The sequence below is a fragment of the Rattus norvegicus genome, chromosome 16, assembly GCF_021556685.1.
Source record: "Rattus norvegicus strain SHRSP/BbbUtx chromosome 16, alternate assembly SHRSP_T2T, whole genome shotgun sequence".
NCBI classification, from domain to species: Eukaryota; Metazoa; Chordata; class Mammalia; order Rodentia; family Muridae; genus Rattus; species Rattus norvegicus.
In genome coordinates this window covers 84,637,501-84,652,056 of record NC_141549.1, presented here as the reverse complement: position 1 = coordinate 84,652,056, position 14,556 = coordinate 84,637,501, and the positions used below count along the sequence as shown (strand labels likewise).

The window sequence follows — 14,556 nt, the reverse complement described above, 5'->3', positions numbered from 1 at the left end:
ACATTATACCTACACACAGCATTATACCTACACACTAGAGCATCCCTCTGGTGTATGTGTTTAATTCTTTGTACTTGTGGTAGTTTGAAAGAGAACGGCCCCTATAGGCTCATAGGTTTGAATGCTTAGCCATTGGAGAGTAGCACTATTTGACAGATTTAGAAGTTGTGGCCTTATGGGATGAACTGTGTCATGGGGGAGGGCTTTGAGGTTTTAAAAGCTCAAACCAGGCCTAGTGTCTCTCTGACTTCCTGTGGCCTGTAGATCCAGATATAGAACTCTCAGCACCATGAGTGCCTGTGATGCTGAGACAATGGACTAAACCTCTGAGAGTGTAAGCCAGCCCCAATTATGAGAGTTTTTCTTTATAAGAGTTGCTATGGTCATAGTGTGTCTTAGTCAGGGTTTCTATTCCTGCACAAACATCATAGCCAAGAAGCAAGTTGGGGAGGAAAGGGTTTGTTCAGCTTACATTTCCACATTGTTGTTCATCACCAAAAGAACTCAGGACTGGAACTCAAGCAGGTCAGGGAGCAGGAGCTGATGCAGAGACCATGTAGGGGTGCTGCTTACTGGCTTGCTTCCCCTGGCTTGCTCAGCTTGATTTCTTATAGAACCCAGAACTACCAGCCTAGGGATGAAACCACCCACAATGAGTCCTCCTACCCTTGATCACTAATTGAGAAACTGCTTTGTAGCTGGATCTCATGGAGGCATTTCCTCAAGGGAGGCTCCTTTTTCTGTGATCACTCCAGCTTGTGTCAAGTTGACATACAAAACCAGCCAGTACATGGTTTCTCTTTACAGCAATAAAACACTGACTAAGAGAGAAGTTGGTACCAGGAGTGGGGTATCGATGTGCCAGGCCTGATCATGGTGCTCATTGATAGAATATGGACTTTGAGACTTTGGATTAGGATCACAGTTGAATGCTTTGAGAAGAGATTAATGAGTCATACTGGTGGGAGCATGGAAGATAGTGGTATTGAGAAAAATGTAGATTATCATGGCTCAGTACAAGATGTTTCAGAGAAGAATATTAATAGACAATTTCTTGTGGTATTTTGGTGAAGAATGTGTCTGCTCTCTATCCTTGTCTAAAAACCTTGCCTGAGGCTAAATTGAAGAGTTTTTGGATTAATAGTGTTGGCAGAGGAGGTTTCAAGACAGCCTAGCGTTGCCTGTGTTGTATGGTTATTAGTGGCCACTCTTATCCAGTTCTACAATGAAAAGGAGCAAGCTAATAAGCAGCACCCCTCCATGGCCTCTGCATCAACTCCTGCTTCCAGGTCCCTCCCCTGCTTGGGTTCCTATATGACTTCCTTCACTGATGAACAGTAGGAAGTGTAAGCCAGAATAAACTCTTTTCTTCCCAAGTTGCTTTTGGTCATAGTGTTTCATTACATCAACAGAAACAGTAAGAACGTGTTTCATGTGTCATAATGTTTTTTCACTCAAATGGACTTGTGCAACATTAAATATGAGTGAGTGAAGGCCGTGCCCATGGCACTGGATGTGGGGGACAGAGCTTCACGGATGGAGGGTGAGGAATATGTGGTGCCTGTGTATGACCAACAACAAGTGTCTGCATTTTCCCCAGCATTTGCACAGATGTACCCAGGAAATGTCAAGCTGTATGTAGGCTCTCAGGCTTCTGAATTAGCCAGGGGGGTGGGGGGTGGGCTCAAGGACCCTGGGGGACATGTGAAAATTTGTTTCCCTGAAGAGAATATTCTGGCTCCAGGAACTTGCTAGAGTCTCAGGTCTAGGGCCTGTTGTGGAATTGTGAAGGGGTATCTTTATAGGTGTATGTGAATTATGGAACATGTGCGCATGTTCATGTATGTACAGTGCAAATGCACATGTATGTGCATGTGAAGGTCAAAGGACAAGATCTGGTGACTTCCCCAATCATGCTCCACCTTAGTTTTGGGTCAGGGTCTCTCCCCAAATCTAGAACTCCCTGGTTTGGCCCAGCTGGCTGACTAGTGCAACCCAGGGATTCCCCCACCTCAGCCTTCCCAGTTCTAAGCTCACAAGTGTACACTGACGACCGTTTTAGCTTTTTCCTTATGTGGTGCTTAGAATCCAACCACAGGCCTTCATACTGCATGGCAAGCAAGTTTACCTACTAGCTGACTCTCTAGCTCATTCATGAAGTGATTCCATGGTTGGAGAAAGAGGCTGTGATGTCTCCATAATAGAAATTGCTCCAGGAAAGGGGGGTGTGGGAGACTGAGTCAGGCAGTGCTGCCCTGTGGAAGGATCACCCCAGCCATAGATCTCCAGTTTTACTGGATTTGCACATAGGTCACAGCAACCCCACCAGGTGGATACTGTTGCTATTTCCAAGTTTGCAGAAAAAGAACTGGAGGTGGTCACAGTGGATCACAGAAGAGCAGTATCTCCCCTTGGTTGGTAGCTGCTATTAGGAAGCCCTGTAGGTTGGCCCTTTGTGGGTGTTCCTTAACCCACTGGTTTGGGATGATGGTAGCATGTACCCATCATCCTGAGCCTTCATCTTCTTCCTCACTCTAGGAAGGCCAGCCATAGATGACTTACCCAGAGCTACAGAGGCAGACCTGGGGCACTCCTGAAGGTTAGGAGGGAGACAGCAGGTTGGTTCCGATTAGTACAGCTGTCCTATGGCCTTAGGACTTTGGTACATAAATCTCATGCATCATGAGAAAATGGTCTGCAACCTTGAGGGATGGTTGGTGGCCCATCTCTGAGGAATCTGTCAGGGGTCTGCACTCCATCTAGCCACCACATGGTCTAGGCCAGGCCAGAATAGTTGGAGTCACCCACAAACCATTAAGCACCACGGCAAATTCAGTGCAGCCCCATGTAGGGCCGCTTAGAAGGCTCAGACCCTGTACTACCTCAGGATGTAAGGTGTGCACATTGCTCAGGCCAGAGCGGGGGATCTATTCTGTTTCTGCTTCTTCAGACACTACTAGTCCAGTGGGACCAGCTGGGCAGGCGAACGGGTTTGCGGTTCTGCTGAGCCAGCAGCAGCAGAAGGCTGTGTGAGAGAAAACGTACTTGTACATGGACATGTCCCCAGGAGTGTAATGCATGTCACTGAACATGTGGAGCTCTACATCCCCCTGTGTGTTGGATGGCCCACAGCACACCGGTGTGTGCTTTGTGTGCCACCATCACAGGTCTTCCCAGGACTCAGAATGCTCTATTAATGGAGATGCGGCAAGCGTCTTTGCCGACTGCATAATTTATAGTGCGCTGTAGAATCCTGACTTTCACTTAAGTACAGAAATGGCTTGCTGAGAATCGTTCATAGATTCGGAAATCAGGCATTCAGAGCGGGTGCCTCAGCAGCCTGTCTCTTTCCTCTTTGCTGAGGATTGGCTGGCAGCAGGGGCTGCTGGCATCGCACAATTGGCTTGGATGTGAAATTACCCAAGAGGAGCAGACCTCCCACTTCCACCCTGACTCAGGCTTCTGCCACCAGGCTGAGCTGACAGACTGAGGGCATGCTACCAGCTACACGATGCCGCCCTGCCTTCACCACAGATGTTACTGCTGCGGAGGGCGAAAGCTCCCGCCTCACACCCCACACACCCCAGGGAGCCTTCACATGCCTTGGAGATTTTCACCCAAAATTGTGATGTCATCAGGAGCCATTTTTTAATGTGGATGAACACGGGACCTCAGATGCTTGGACTAACGTGACGTGGGGGTCCTGAGGCTCGCTCTGAAGGTTCGATCAGCTGCCCGTGCACCAAAAGAAGAGGCTGGGCCCTTGCAGTGCAGTAGAATGTCAGCGTGTTCCAGGAGGAGGGGCTTCTGCTGATCTGTGGATCGATGGCAAGGAACAAACAACACAGTGAAAGTATCTGCTCTCCTTTACACAGAAGAAAGTCTTGGGGATTACAGGGTGGGGCCTCGGGGCCCTCGGAAGCCGGGTCTGCTGAGGCCTCTCTCGGGCATGCACTGTGGCACGTAGTGTGGAGATGGCACGAGACAGTGGGGTCGGTCCCTGGCGCCCGTGGAAGCCAGGTTTGCTGCCAGCACATGCTGACTCCAAGTGTTTCTCCTTGTTTCAGTTTGCAAGATGCTGGCATCGGGTTCATCTTGGTCATAGACCGAAGACAGGACAAATGGACTTCTGTGAAGGCGTCAGTCCTGCGAATAGCCGTAAGTACCTCTCGAATAGCTGTGAGAACCTCCCAGCTCTGCACACTTCCTAGGTCGAGGGAAGGTGGGGCCCAAGGGGCCTCCTGAATCGTAGGCATGTTTTTCTCCCAGGTGGTCACTCTCAGGGCTCTGTTGTGATCCTCTCAGTAGTAACAGTTTGGAAGTTTTGAGCAGAGACAGTTCTGAGCACCGGACTTCAGGCTAGAAGTTGGATATTGAATCCAATCACTGTTCCTAAGTGACTCTCTGCTTTCCAGGCTGGGCTGTTTCACTTTAGTCCTGAGATTGTCGACCCTCGTTCCTAGCCCTCCCGCGTAGCATGCAGAGACCCTCAGTTCCAGGGGCCATCTGCAGCACCTGCACCCACAACGGTGCAGGCCTTGCTGGTGGATTCAGCCTGCAGTTACTATTTCAGAACAGTAAGACTGAGGCAGCAGAAATCCTGTTTCAGCAGCTGTTCCACCCACCTACAGACTCGATATGGGCTGCTTCTCCCAAGACGAGTTCACCCACGCTTGCTGTCCCCACCTGTCATCCGTAGCTTCATGAAGGGCCCAAAAGCTTGGTTGTCCACTAGCACCATGGCTCTGGGCTGGGATTGTTCAGCTGCTCCCAAGGTCTCTGGGCAGCTGATCCCAGGGTGTCGAGTTCTTCTGACCTGCTCTGAGCCAGGCATTCATTGTTGACCTTGGGTGGTCATCCACCACCACCACCACCACCACCACCACAGGGCTGCTATGCTGAAGGTTAGGTGCTGTAAGAAACCCATCCTCTTTAAGAAAAATGAAAGACTCTGTTTACTGTGGTCCTCACTGCCCATGGTCTGGGTGCAAACCTGTCCCTCGTAGAGCACATCCTGTAGCCACCCCAGGCCATTCTGCAGGAGTGCCCAGAAATGAGCAGGTTCCCATCCCCCTGCCTCCACTCTCAAGTAACCTTCCTGTCACCACTGATGTGGAATAATAAGAATACCCGGGGGGTTGGAGGGAGGGGTCTCACAAGACACAGGGCCATTGCACAGTTCTGTCTTGGCCCCAGGGTCTGGAAGGTGCTTCTGATGTCCCATCAACTGTGGACAGACATGTGTCCCACTGTCACTACCCAGCAGCCATCAAGGCAGCCTCTCCTCCTTCACCCACTTTTGCTCACACCTACTCAGAGCCTAGGCTCCCTTCTCCACAGCTCCTGTTTGCGTCTGTCTTCACCAAGCACAGCTGCATGGGGTCAGCATGAACATGATTCTTTGCACAGAGATCTATGTACCCACCTGGTCATATGTCTGGAGAGACAATCACAGTGTGAATGTGCGTGTGTGCGCGCACCTCTGTGTGTGTGTGTGTGTGTGTGTGTGTGTGTGTGTGTGTGTGTGTAGCATGCGTGTATACTTTTTAAATTACACTTACTTATTTTTAGGGGAGCTCATGTGGTGTGGCATGTGTGTAGAGGTCAGCGGACAACTTGTGGGAGTTCACTTTTTCCCTTCTAACGTGGGTCCTTCACCCTCTGAGATGTCTATGTTTTCTTTAGTAAGTCATTCCCAGGTTAGAAGATGTGTTTCCAAATACAAAGTATTTTCCCAGGAAACACAGACATTCTAGTTTAAGACTGAAGCAGTGAACCTGGCCCACAGGAGGCTTTGCTGCCTTGCGCACTCCAGTGCATGCTGGGCTGCTCTTGTCAAGTGTGAATGTAGAACTTATTAGAACGAGGTTTCTAAGTGGGTTTCTGAAGCAAGCTGGCTGGTCTTTAAAACCACTTTGTGAACACAGTGGCCGTAAGGGAAGAATCTGACTGAATGTTTACATGGCCCCTTGTGTTCTCTGTTGTTGTTGCTTCTGAGTTGAACCTGGTCAGGGCTCTTGACCCTCCTGCCTCAGCGTCCCAAACACTGGAGCTGTAGGCGCACACCACCACGCCTAAATTGCATCGATTCGGACAGTGTAAAACAGGAGGTGTTTCCCTGTGACTCTTAGCATTTGCCAGAGCTAGGAAGTAGCAGGAGCTACCATTTATTCCAGCGAAACCGTCGTGAATTCGCTTGGATCTGCAATGTTTTCTTGCTATAAGAAATGACCAATGGTCTTAACACAAACCCAGCAGTTGGTCTAAGCAAGTACTCTAGGCCAGGCCTGGGGCAGGCTGGGAAAATAAAGAAAAGAGTGATCTGCGTGCAAGGCCGGGCGGGGTGTGCAGTGCAGGGAGAGCATTGCCACAGGGTCCCTCCCTCGTGGTCACAGCAACATGCAGGAAGCTGCTGAGACCCCCAGAGTGGGGACAGATCTACAAGGCAATTTGCTGCTGTTCTAGGACTGAGTCTGCCTTCCCGTGTAGCTAGAAGCCCTGTCAAGGCTCTCTGGAAGGACTGCATGTGTGAGAGAGTACGACACAGAGGGCAAGGGACAGGCGGGAGGAAGTGAGGACTGAGCGTGTCTCCAGGAGGAGGGGGAAAGTCTTAGTTATTCTTGCGATGAGGGAAGCAGTCTCAGCCTCACTAGCTGAGCCCCAGAGAAGGATGGCACACTAAGAAATAAGACTCCAGTCAAGGGGATCAACTGTCCTCCTTCTGAGACTCTGAGGGTCTCCTGGCAAGGAAGCACAGTGAGGGCACCGTGGGGCCTGGAAATGGGAAGACCACCCAGGTCCTACCGACACAGCACACAGCTGTGGAGCAGACCAGGATGCTTCCTCCAGGATTCTACCTTTACAGGGTGTCCAGAAGCAGCCTACTGTGGGCACAGCACCCAAACTAGGGGCTCCACAAGCACTGGGTTTTGAGTCTAGGTAATCTCAGGGAAATGCCTGCTTCAGGCCAGGTCTCCAGGAGGCTTTCCAAACAGGCCCTCTCAGAGTGCCACCAAAGCAAGGAGGCCCGGGGGTTTCTGCCTCCTGCTGCCAGGGTTCCTGCTGAGCCGCACTTATGTAAGCCTTGGGGATGACTGCTATTCTTAGCCACCGTCTGTGCAGCCTCGTGGGTTGGCGTTCCTTGCTTTGCGGTGGTCTTTTTTCCTTTTTGATGCCTTCAGCTTTCCTTTGAACCAGAAAAATAAGAAACTGGAGGAACCAACGATCCAGTCTCCCTAAAATACCAGTGCCTCCATCAGGAGAAAAGTGCGCGTTCATCTCTGAACATGCATGTTAATGCTCTCGGTTCCTGGTCACCATCAATGTGCAAAGACAGAGATGGTCCATCCCAAAGCTGAGACTCCAGGCACCTCCTCACTGCCAAGTAGTTGGCCCAAAGTTCTGAGTAGCCATTCTCATGGAGAAATAAAGCACCTGAGGGAACACTTCTAGGAGCTGTCAGCATCCCCCTCCTTGCTATGCTCTGTATGTTTCTGTCTGTTTGTCTCAAGGGTGTGCTAACATTTGAGGATGTATTATAGAATGCACATGCCTATCCTCATAGGTGGCCTAGTCCAAACTAAATCTATGCTCTGGCACCTTTCACTTAAGGAAATTGTGTGTGTGTGTGTGTGTGTGTGTGTGTGTGTGTGTGTGTGTACATGTGTGTGAGACATGTATGTGTGTGAACATGTATGTAAGAGAGTATGTAGTATGTATGTGTGTACATGTATGTGAGACATGTATGTGTGTGAACATGTGAGAGCGTATGTAGTATGTATGTGTGTGTTTGTATATGTGAGTTCAAGGTCAAGTACCTTCTTCAATTACTTTCTTCCTTATTCTTTGAGACAAGGTCTCCGGCTGAACCTGAGGCTCTGATCTAGGTAGACTGGCCAGCCAGCAAGTCCCTTCTTGTTTCCACCTCCCTAGTACTGGGGTTGCAGGTGATGCTGTCATATACCGTGCACTGCCACGCCTCTTTTTTCTATGTGGGTTCTGAGAGAATTGAACTCCCCTACAGATACAGATACAAAGCAAATAATTTTCTAACTGAGCTACCTCCTCAGCCCCAGGAGAATGAAATCTAAAGCATTGCCCAGTCTGCCCAAAGGTAGAACTCTGCTCTGGGACCGATGTAGTCTGTGCAGAACAACACAGAACTTGTGTCTGAGGGACCTGGGTTTGCCAGTCATCCAGCCATCTGTCACAGTTGCTGCGGGAAGCATTGCCTGATTCCTGTCCTGCTCCAGTCACTGGGGCTGCAAGATCAAGTGGCCACCAGAGGTCAGGAGAGTCATGGAGGTAGAGTGGGAGGCAGCACTGGAGGACTTCCAGGCAGAGGTGTCTGAGAGGTGGGCAGGGCATACTATGGATTTCCTCTGGGGCACTGTACCAAAGTGTAGGCCAGCGAGGGAGGACAATAAGTGAACCCAGAAGTTGGGCAGTGGCAGACCTCTGAGAGAGAGGGTCATATGGTTAACTCTCTTACTGAGTACAGAGTGACCAGAAGGTAGAGAGACGACAGGTAGGGAGACAACATGGGTGGGGGGGATCACTCGGCACCCAGCACTCCTAGTAGGCAGCCAAGCTTCATGTGGAGGTGTGTGCACCCCACGCTGGTCAGATGAGCAGTGTGAGACTGTGTGGGAGGCTGGGGCCAGTGGCTGATGAACATCACCTAGACCCTCGCTGCTCCTGTGAGTGCTCCAGTTTCACCTGCCAAGACATCAGGATGGCTCTGGAGGGCAAGCCTCGGCCTCCCATCACAGGAGTCTGAGCTCTTCCTACAGTGAGGTCCCAACTGGGCAGGGGTGCTCTGTACAGAATGTTCTAGAGGAAAGTGGGCGCAACCTGAAGGGTGTCTGTTTAAACACTTGCCCTCCATCCGACGGTCAGCTTTCCTATTTATTAACATTTGTTTTCTTAATGGTGTTTGCCAGTCTTAGTACTGGGGGGGGAGTTCTTATGTGTACCTCCCACTGCCCACTCCTTCCCACCGGATCTGGTCCATAGCTTTCTTTTGACAAATACTGAAGCAGTTTAGGAGAAAGGTTTGTTCTGGCTGAGAGGCTCCATCACTTTAAAGCAAGACAGACACTCAGCAGGGAAGGACATGACAGAGGACCACACCCGCTCACAGAGACCAGGACCCTGCAAGCGAGGGGTGACGGGCTACAAGTAAAACAGAGTTCGTACCAATGCAGCACCTTTTCCTCCAGTTCTTTATTTTAAAATATTTCAAGCTTACTGAAAATTTGTTAATAAAGGGAATAGCATGTGTTCTTGCCGTGACACTTTTCCCATGTGTCCATATGTCAGTGCATACACAAACACATACACACACGTGTGTGTGCACAGAGATATGTGCGCAGAGAAACACACAGCCATACTTGTACGCTTTCCCACACAGAAACACACACAGAGAGAATCTTGCTCACTCATACATGCACAGATATAGTCACATGCATACACAGAAGCAGGCACATACAGACGAGTGTGGAGTATACATCATGTATGTACCCATATACATATACAGGTGGTGGACATGCACTGCATGCATATACACAGAGGCACACATACACAGAAAGACACAAGCATACAGACATGTGAACACATACATGTGCACTAGAAAGCACACGGGCTAATGCAAAGTTGTATGTGCACACACATAGGTTCATGGACACTTACACATGTGCACATACACTCATATGTGGCTACACTTGCACACATAGGTATGTGTCTGGATACACAGCCCCACACATGCATGTACATATGTACACGGATGTACCTAAGCACACATGCACAAAGGCACATACGGCATATAGGAATGTCACACACACACACACACACACACACACACACACACAGTAACTCACCTGCACATACACGCACACACTGCCTGCTGAGCCCGTTTGACAACTGGCTACACCGTTGTGGGAGGTTTTCCTCCAATTCTTAGCTATGAATCCACAGAAAATAAAGCTGTTGTAAAACCAGGACCCGCAGTGGCAACGTGATGTTAATACTGGTACGATTATGCCAGGAATAATTGTCTGTAAACCTAAAGATACACTGTGGAAAGAAACAGTCTTTCCTCCCAGGAAGGCTTTTTATATCTTCTGCTAAAATCCAGGGGCTGTGACAAGTGAAGAGAGAGGCCAGTTGTGCCGTCTCCTTGGTCCACGTAGTTTTCACTTTAGGTCTTGTGACACTGATACCTGTGAAGGCCAGAAGCCTGGAGCTTTGGGAAACCCTTGGTTTGGTTTCCTTCCTCTAGCTTTGCTAGGCACCACAGCAGAGCCTCCACAGTGGGTGCTGGGCACCCATGTGTCCAATCAGGTCCAATCCCTGGGCTTCTCCACTGGAGGATGGCTCTTCTGTTTGTAACGAGCATGTCGTCTGTGGCGATGCTTTGGGGATAACCAGCAGCCTGTTCCTCAATACTCGCCCTCCTGGGTTTGCAGCCCCAGGGATCCTTGGACTCCTGTGAAAGCTGAGAGGATACCAGGTGTTATTTCATGAGTGTCTGCCCATGTGGCCTTGTGGCAGGTGGTGCTGTGTCCCCATCTGCACCTCCTAGTTTCCACATCTTTGCAGCTATGCCTACCCAACAATGATCAGGTGACTGTTTCCTCTCTGCCTGGAGGGCAAATGTGGACTCCATCACTCCTTTAAGAAAGAGAGGTTATAAACTGACCAGAAGAGTACATTAGTAAAATGCCTTCCCTCTCCCAGAGTGGGCTTTGTAGCCACCTTGCACCCCATAGAGGAGATGTGACAAGAGCCAGCTGGAGCTCCTGCAGAGCAGAAAGAGCAGGCAAGCACCTGCTTGAGGTGGGTGAGGACAAGGATGGCAGCTGCTTCCTGACAGAAGCCTATTGTCCCATTTTCCTAACAGCTGCCAACGCAATGTCTCTCACACTTGTGTTATTGGACCCACATGTGTTTGTTTTTCCGAGTCTAACTGATGTCAAGTCTGTGAGGATGTGTTCTGTGTTGTCTGTGAGGAGCACACCTAGGAGGTAGCACAGATCCACCCTGAGATCTCGGTCCCCAGAGACCTTGTGATTTATTAATACTGGTCTCATGCATGCACTGTGGCTGGTGTCTGAAACCCTCATCAGAGGCTCCACGGTCGGCATTTAGCCTCTCAGGAGGCCCTCACCTTAGACTCAGACCCAGGTTTTTCTGGCCGGCTAACACTGAGGTAACAAATGGCATTTTCGTATTAGCTTTTGTTTGCTGGATGCTACCAGACAAGAGCGGTTGGCCGGTGTCAGCTGCTTTACATAGCACAGGACACAGGCTGGGCACACAGAACTCTGGGCCTTGAGGAAGACCTGGACCTCACCTCATGTGCCACTCAGAAAATGAGTGAAACTTTACGTCAGCTAGAAACCTACTGCCATTTTACAGTGCAAAATTACTGAGTATTTCACAAAACACTGATATCAAATTCTCATCTGTCTACATCTGTGTCTTAGAAATGAGGGTTTTGTTTTAGACTTTTCCAGCTTTGAACACAAAGTCTAAAGCAGAGGATAATTTCTCTGCTGCTGTTCGTGTAACAATAGCGGCTGATGCTCGTCCACGTGCAGCCCCCCAGCATGGTTTACGTCCACCTTAATTCCTATACAGTTACTTAATATGGAGATCCAGTCGCTTACAGAAACTAACGCAGGTAAAAGGAAGAGACAGCCCTGTAAGTGGGCCTGGAGGGTGCCTCCGACAGTGGAGGGCACCTCGCCCCAGGGAGTCTTGTACCTGGTAGGAATGGAGGAGCTGCTTGCCTTTCAAGGGCTCAGGCATTACCCCATTCCACAGAGCCAGTCTTCCGGGAGGTGTGGCTCTGGGTGACAAAGCTAATTGTAGTTTAGAGCTGGGTAACTCATTGTCACCTCAAAAGCTGCCCACCCCAACAGAGGCTTCTCAAATAGTGGTGTCCGATTTCACAGGGAGGGCAAAACTAACAGCCCTTGTGCTAAATTGCCCAGAGAGAAGCTGCCCTCACTGGCTTCTGCCTTTGCAGGGCTGTGCTCTGTCCTTGTTCTGAGTATTCATCCTCCCAAGGCATCAGGGACAAAGTCTGATAACTGGCATTGCCTATTCATAGCTCCCTCCTGAGGGAGCAGTGGGCAAGAGCTTGCAGAATGTAGGAAGGCTGTGGATAGAGGCATGCTCTAGCATCCTCACCAGGACAGGACAGGGGGAAGCCAGGTCACGGGGGACGAATATGAGTCGAAGGGTGCTGTCTGCAACAGTACCTCAGTCGTTCCCAGCATCCTGCTTCCACATCCCTCAGAAAGAGCCCTGACCAGGCCCCTATTTCTCATTACACCTATGACTGAAAAGTGTGAGATAGTAGTGAGCATCACCGTGTCTAAGGCCCTGGGAGAGTCAAGGGCACGGAGTTCAACAGAAGAACGCTTTCTTTCAGGACAAGGCCAGTGTCCACTTGTCTAAATGTGCAGCCAGCTGCAAGCAGTGGGCACTGATACACACTCCTCCTGGATGGAGGTCAGCTGTGGAGATGTGACATCTGTGTCTAGGACCACACGAGCTGGACCCGCTCCCTCACCCATAATCATTATTGAGGCAAGCATCAGCTTCATTCCCCACGCTGCAGATGGGAAAACGGAAGCACTGACTTATCCAAGGTCAAGCACCTTGCAAGAGGCAAGGAGTAAGCAAACATTGGAATTAAGTATTCAAGGGTGCGCATATGCAAGTGCATGCTGGGGAGCTTAGAGAGATCTTGGTTTTGGTGTCACACAAATATATCTTGCTTCGTTTTTATTTTTACGAGTGCATTAGTGCCCTGTGGCTGAAGTGACAAGGTGCCATAAATAGGGTGGCTTGAACAACAGAAATGTATCCCCTAGACTAGAAGTCTGCGATTTGGGTGCCTGAACTACGGGAAGCCCCTTGCTCTGAATGCGTCCATTCCGAGTACTGGGATTTAGGACTCCACACTGGGAGCAGAAGATCACCATCGACCCCCTAACAGTATAACATGCTCTCAGCTTTTGCTTTTTAAGCAGCATCAGTGCAGACGCCCACCTTCGGCTGCAGCGGCGGCCAGTGGCACGGCCTGGTGGCGAACGCTCCAGCCCCTTCCTCTGTCTTGCAGGCATCATTCCCAGCCAACCTGCAGCTCGTCCTCGTTCTCCGACCCACGGGCTTCTTCCAGAGGACTCTCTCGGACATAGCCTTCAAGTTCAACAGAGATGAGTTTAAGATGAAAGTACCGGTGAGTGCCGGCCTGAGCTGTGTCAGCAGAGGGCGCTAAGTACACTCTTGGCGCCTGCGCGGTAAACTCTCACCAAGTGACCTCCACGCCGGCAGTAAATAAAGCCCCAGAGATTCGGTCGGTCGGAAGCGGCACTCCCCCTGAGTTCTGGCAGTGGAAGCGCAGTGGCTTCCCTTCCCTTGAGCCCTGCCCCGCCCAAGCTAGTGACCCATACGTCCAAGGCCACAGCCTCGGGTGGGTCCCAGGAGAAAACTCCATCAAAGCCTACGCCAGCCCAAACGTCTCAGACACAGGGGGCCGGTGGAGGACGTGGGTGTGTCCCGAGGCCATGGAGGGAGCCTTAGATGCCAGCCTGACATACACTGGGCCTCAGCCAGGGGAGCCCAGCAGGGAAGTCCCTCCCTTCTCTCCATGTCTCCCACCAGCATGGGTCAGCCCCTTCCCATCGCTTACTGAGAAAGGACCCTAATGGTCCTCTCCTCCCCCAAAATCCAGGACTCGATGCAAACTTCCTGCAAGCACACACCTCACGGCCTGTGAGTCCTGGCTACGCCCCATGCAGCACCCAGGAGCTGCACAGGCTGACACGGGCCATTGCCAGGCTGTGGGGCTCCCCAGTGCCACCCAGGTGTTTTGGGAACGAGAATTTGAGCTCGTTGCTGTCCACAGTGCTGTCCACTGTGTCTCAGTCTTCAGTGGCAGATGCCCTCTCTGTCCCAACTGTCTAAAGGCTCTGCCTGCCTCTCCTGGCTGCTCTCTGTCCATTGCCCCAAACAGGCTAGAGCCCTTCAAAACAGAACAATGGAGCCTGGGTTCACTTCCCACTCTGCTCTGCCTCCATAGCAGTTGTCCTCAAGAATCAGAGTGATGGCTGGTGAGGAATGTTCGGCATGGCCCAAGGCCTCAGGGGGTGACGGTGACTCTCTAAGAGTCATAAATGGTAGCTCTGAGAATAACTGCATCCCCCCACCCCCCGAGATCAGAAGATACTGTACCCCATGCCTTGGGGCATTTCTTTCTAGACAGCCCATTTCTTAGACCCAGTTAGGGGCAGAACCACCCACGGCAAGAGCTCACCTAGCTAGATAGGTCAAGTCCTGATCCCAAAACTAGATATGGGAGACACGTCCTTAGCTCTTACCTCTGAGCCCCATATTGCTGCAGTGACACTCTTTCCTCTTCTGATCAGATGACATCAGCATGTCTGGCCCTTCTCCACCTTCAGCAAGCCACTCTAACAACAGTTTTCCTCAGCTCTGAACACGATGGGCAAATACGGTCGAGGCGTCTGTGGTAGTGTACGG

The 14,556-nt window shown here is 50.7% G+C and overlaps 1 protein-coding gene and 1 long non-coding RNA gene across 42 annotated transcripts in view; one reads left to right on the top strand and one right to left on the bottom strand.

The window, feature by feature from the left end:
• Mcf2l (MCF.2 cell line derived transforming sequence-like) overlaps nucleotides 1–14,556 on the top strand; it is a 145,625-nt gene that overhangs the window by 101,345 nt on the left and 29,724 nt on the right. For 37 of the 41 annotated variants that reach the window (XM_087587422.1, XM_087587410.1, XM_087587421.1 and 34 more), the window contains 2 exons: nucleotides 4,068–4,158; nucleotides 13,133–13,252. In XM_087587422.1, coding sequence (XP_087443548.1) covers nucleotides 4,068–4,158; nucleotides 13,133–13,252 — 211 coding nt within the window. Of the gene's footprint in view, nucleotides 1–3,446; nucleotides 3,854–4,067; nucleotides 4,159–13,132; nucleotides 13,253–14,556 lie in introns of those variants that run through there. The other 4 variants (XM_087587440.1, XM_087587438.1, XM_087587439.1 and 1 more) reach the window with 2 other exon arrangements.
• Nucleotides 9,208–13,214, bottom strand: LOC134482421 (uncharacterized). Its single transcript, XR_015640467.1, has 2 exons — nucleotides 13,063–13,214; nucleotides 9,208–10,495 (listed from the first exon to the last, which is right to left on the bottom strand). It is a non-coding gene; the product is annotated as an uncharacterized LOC134482421 (long non-coding RNA).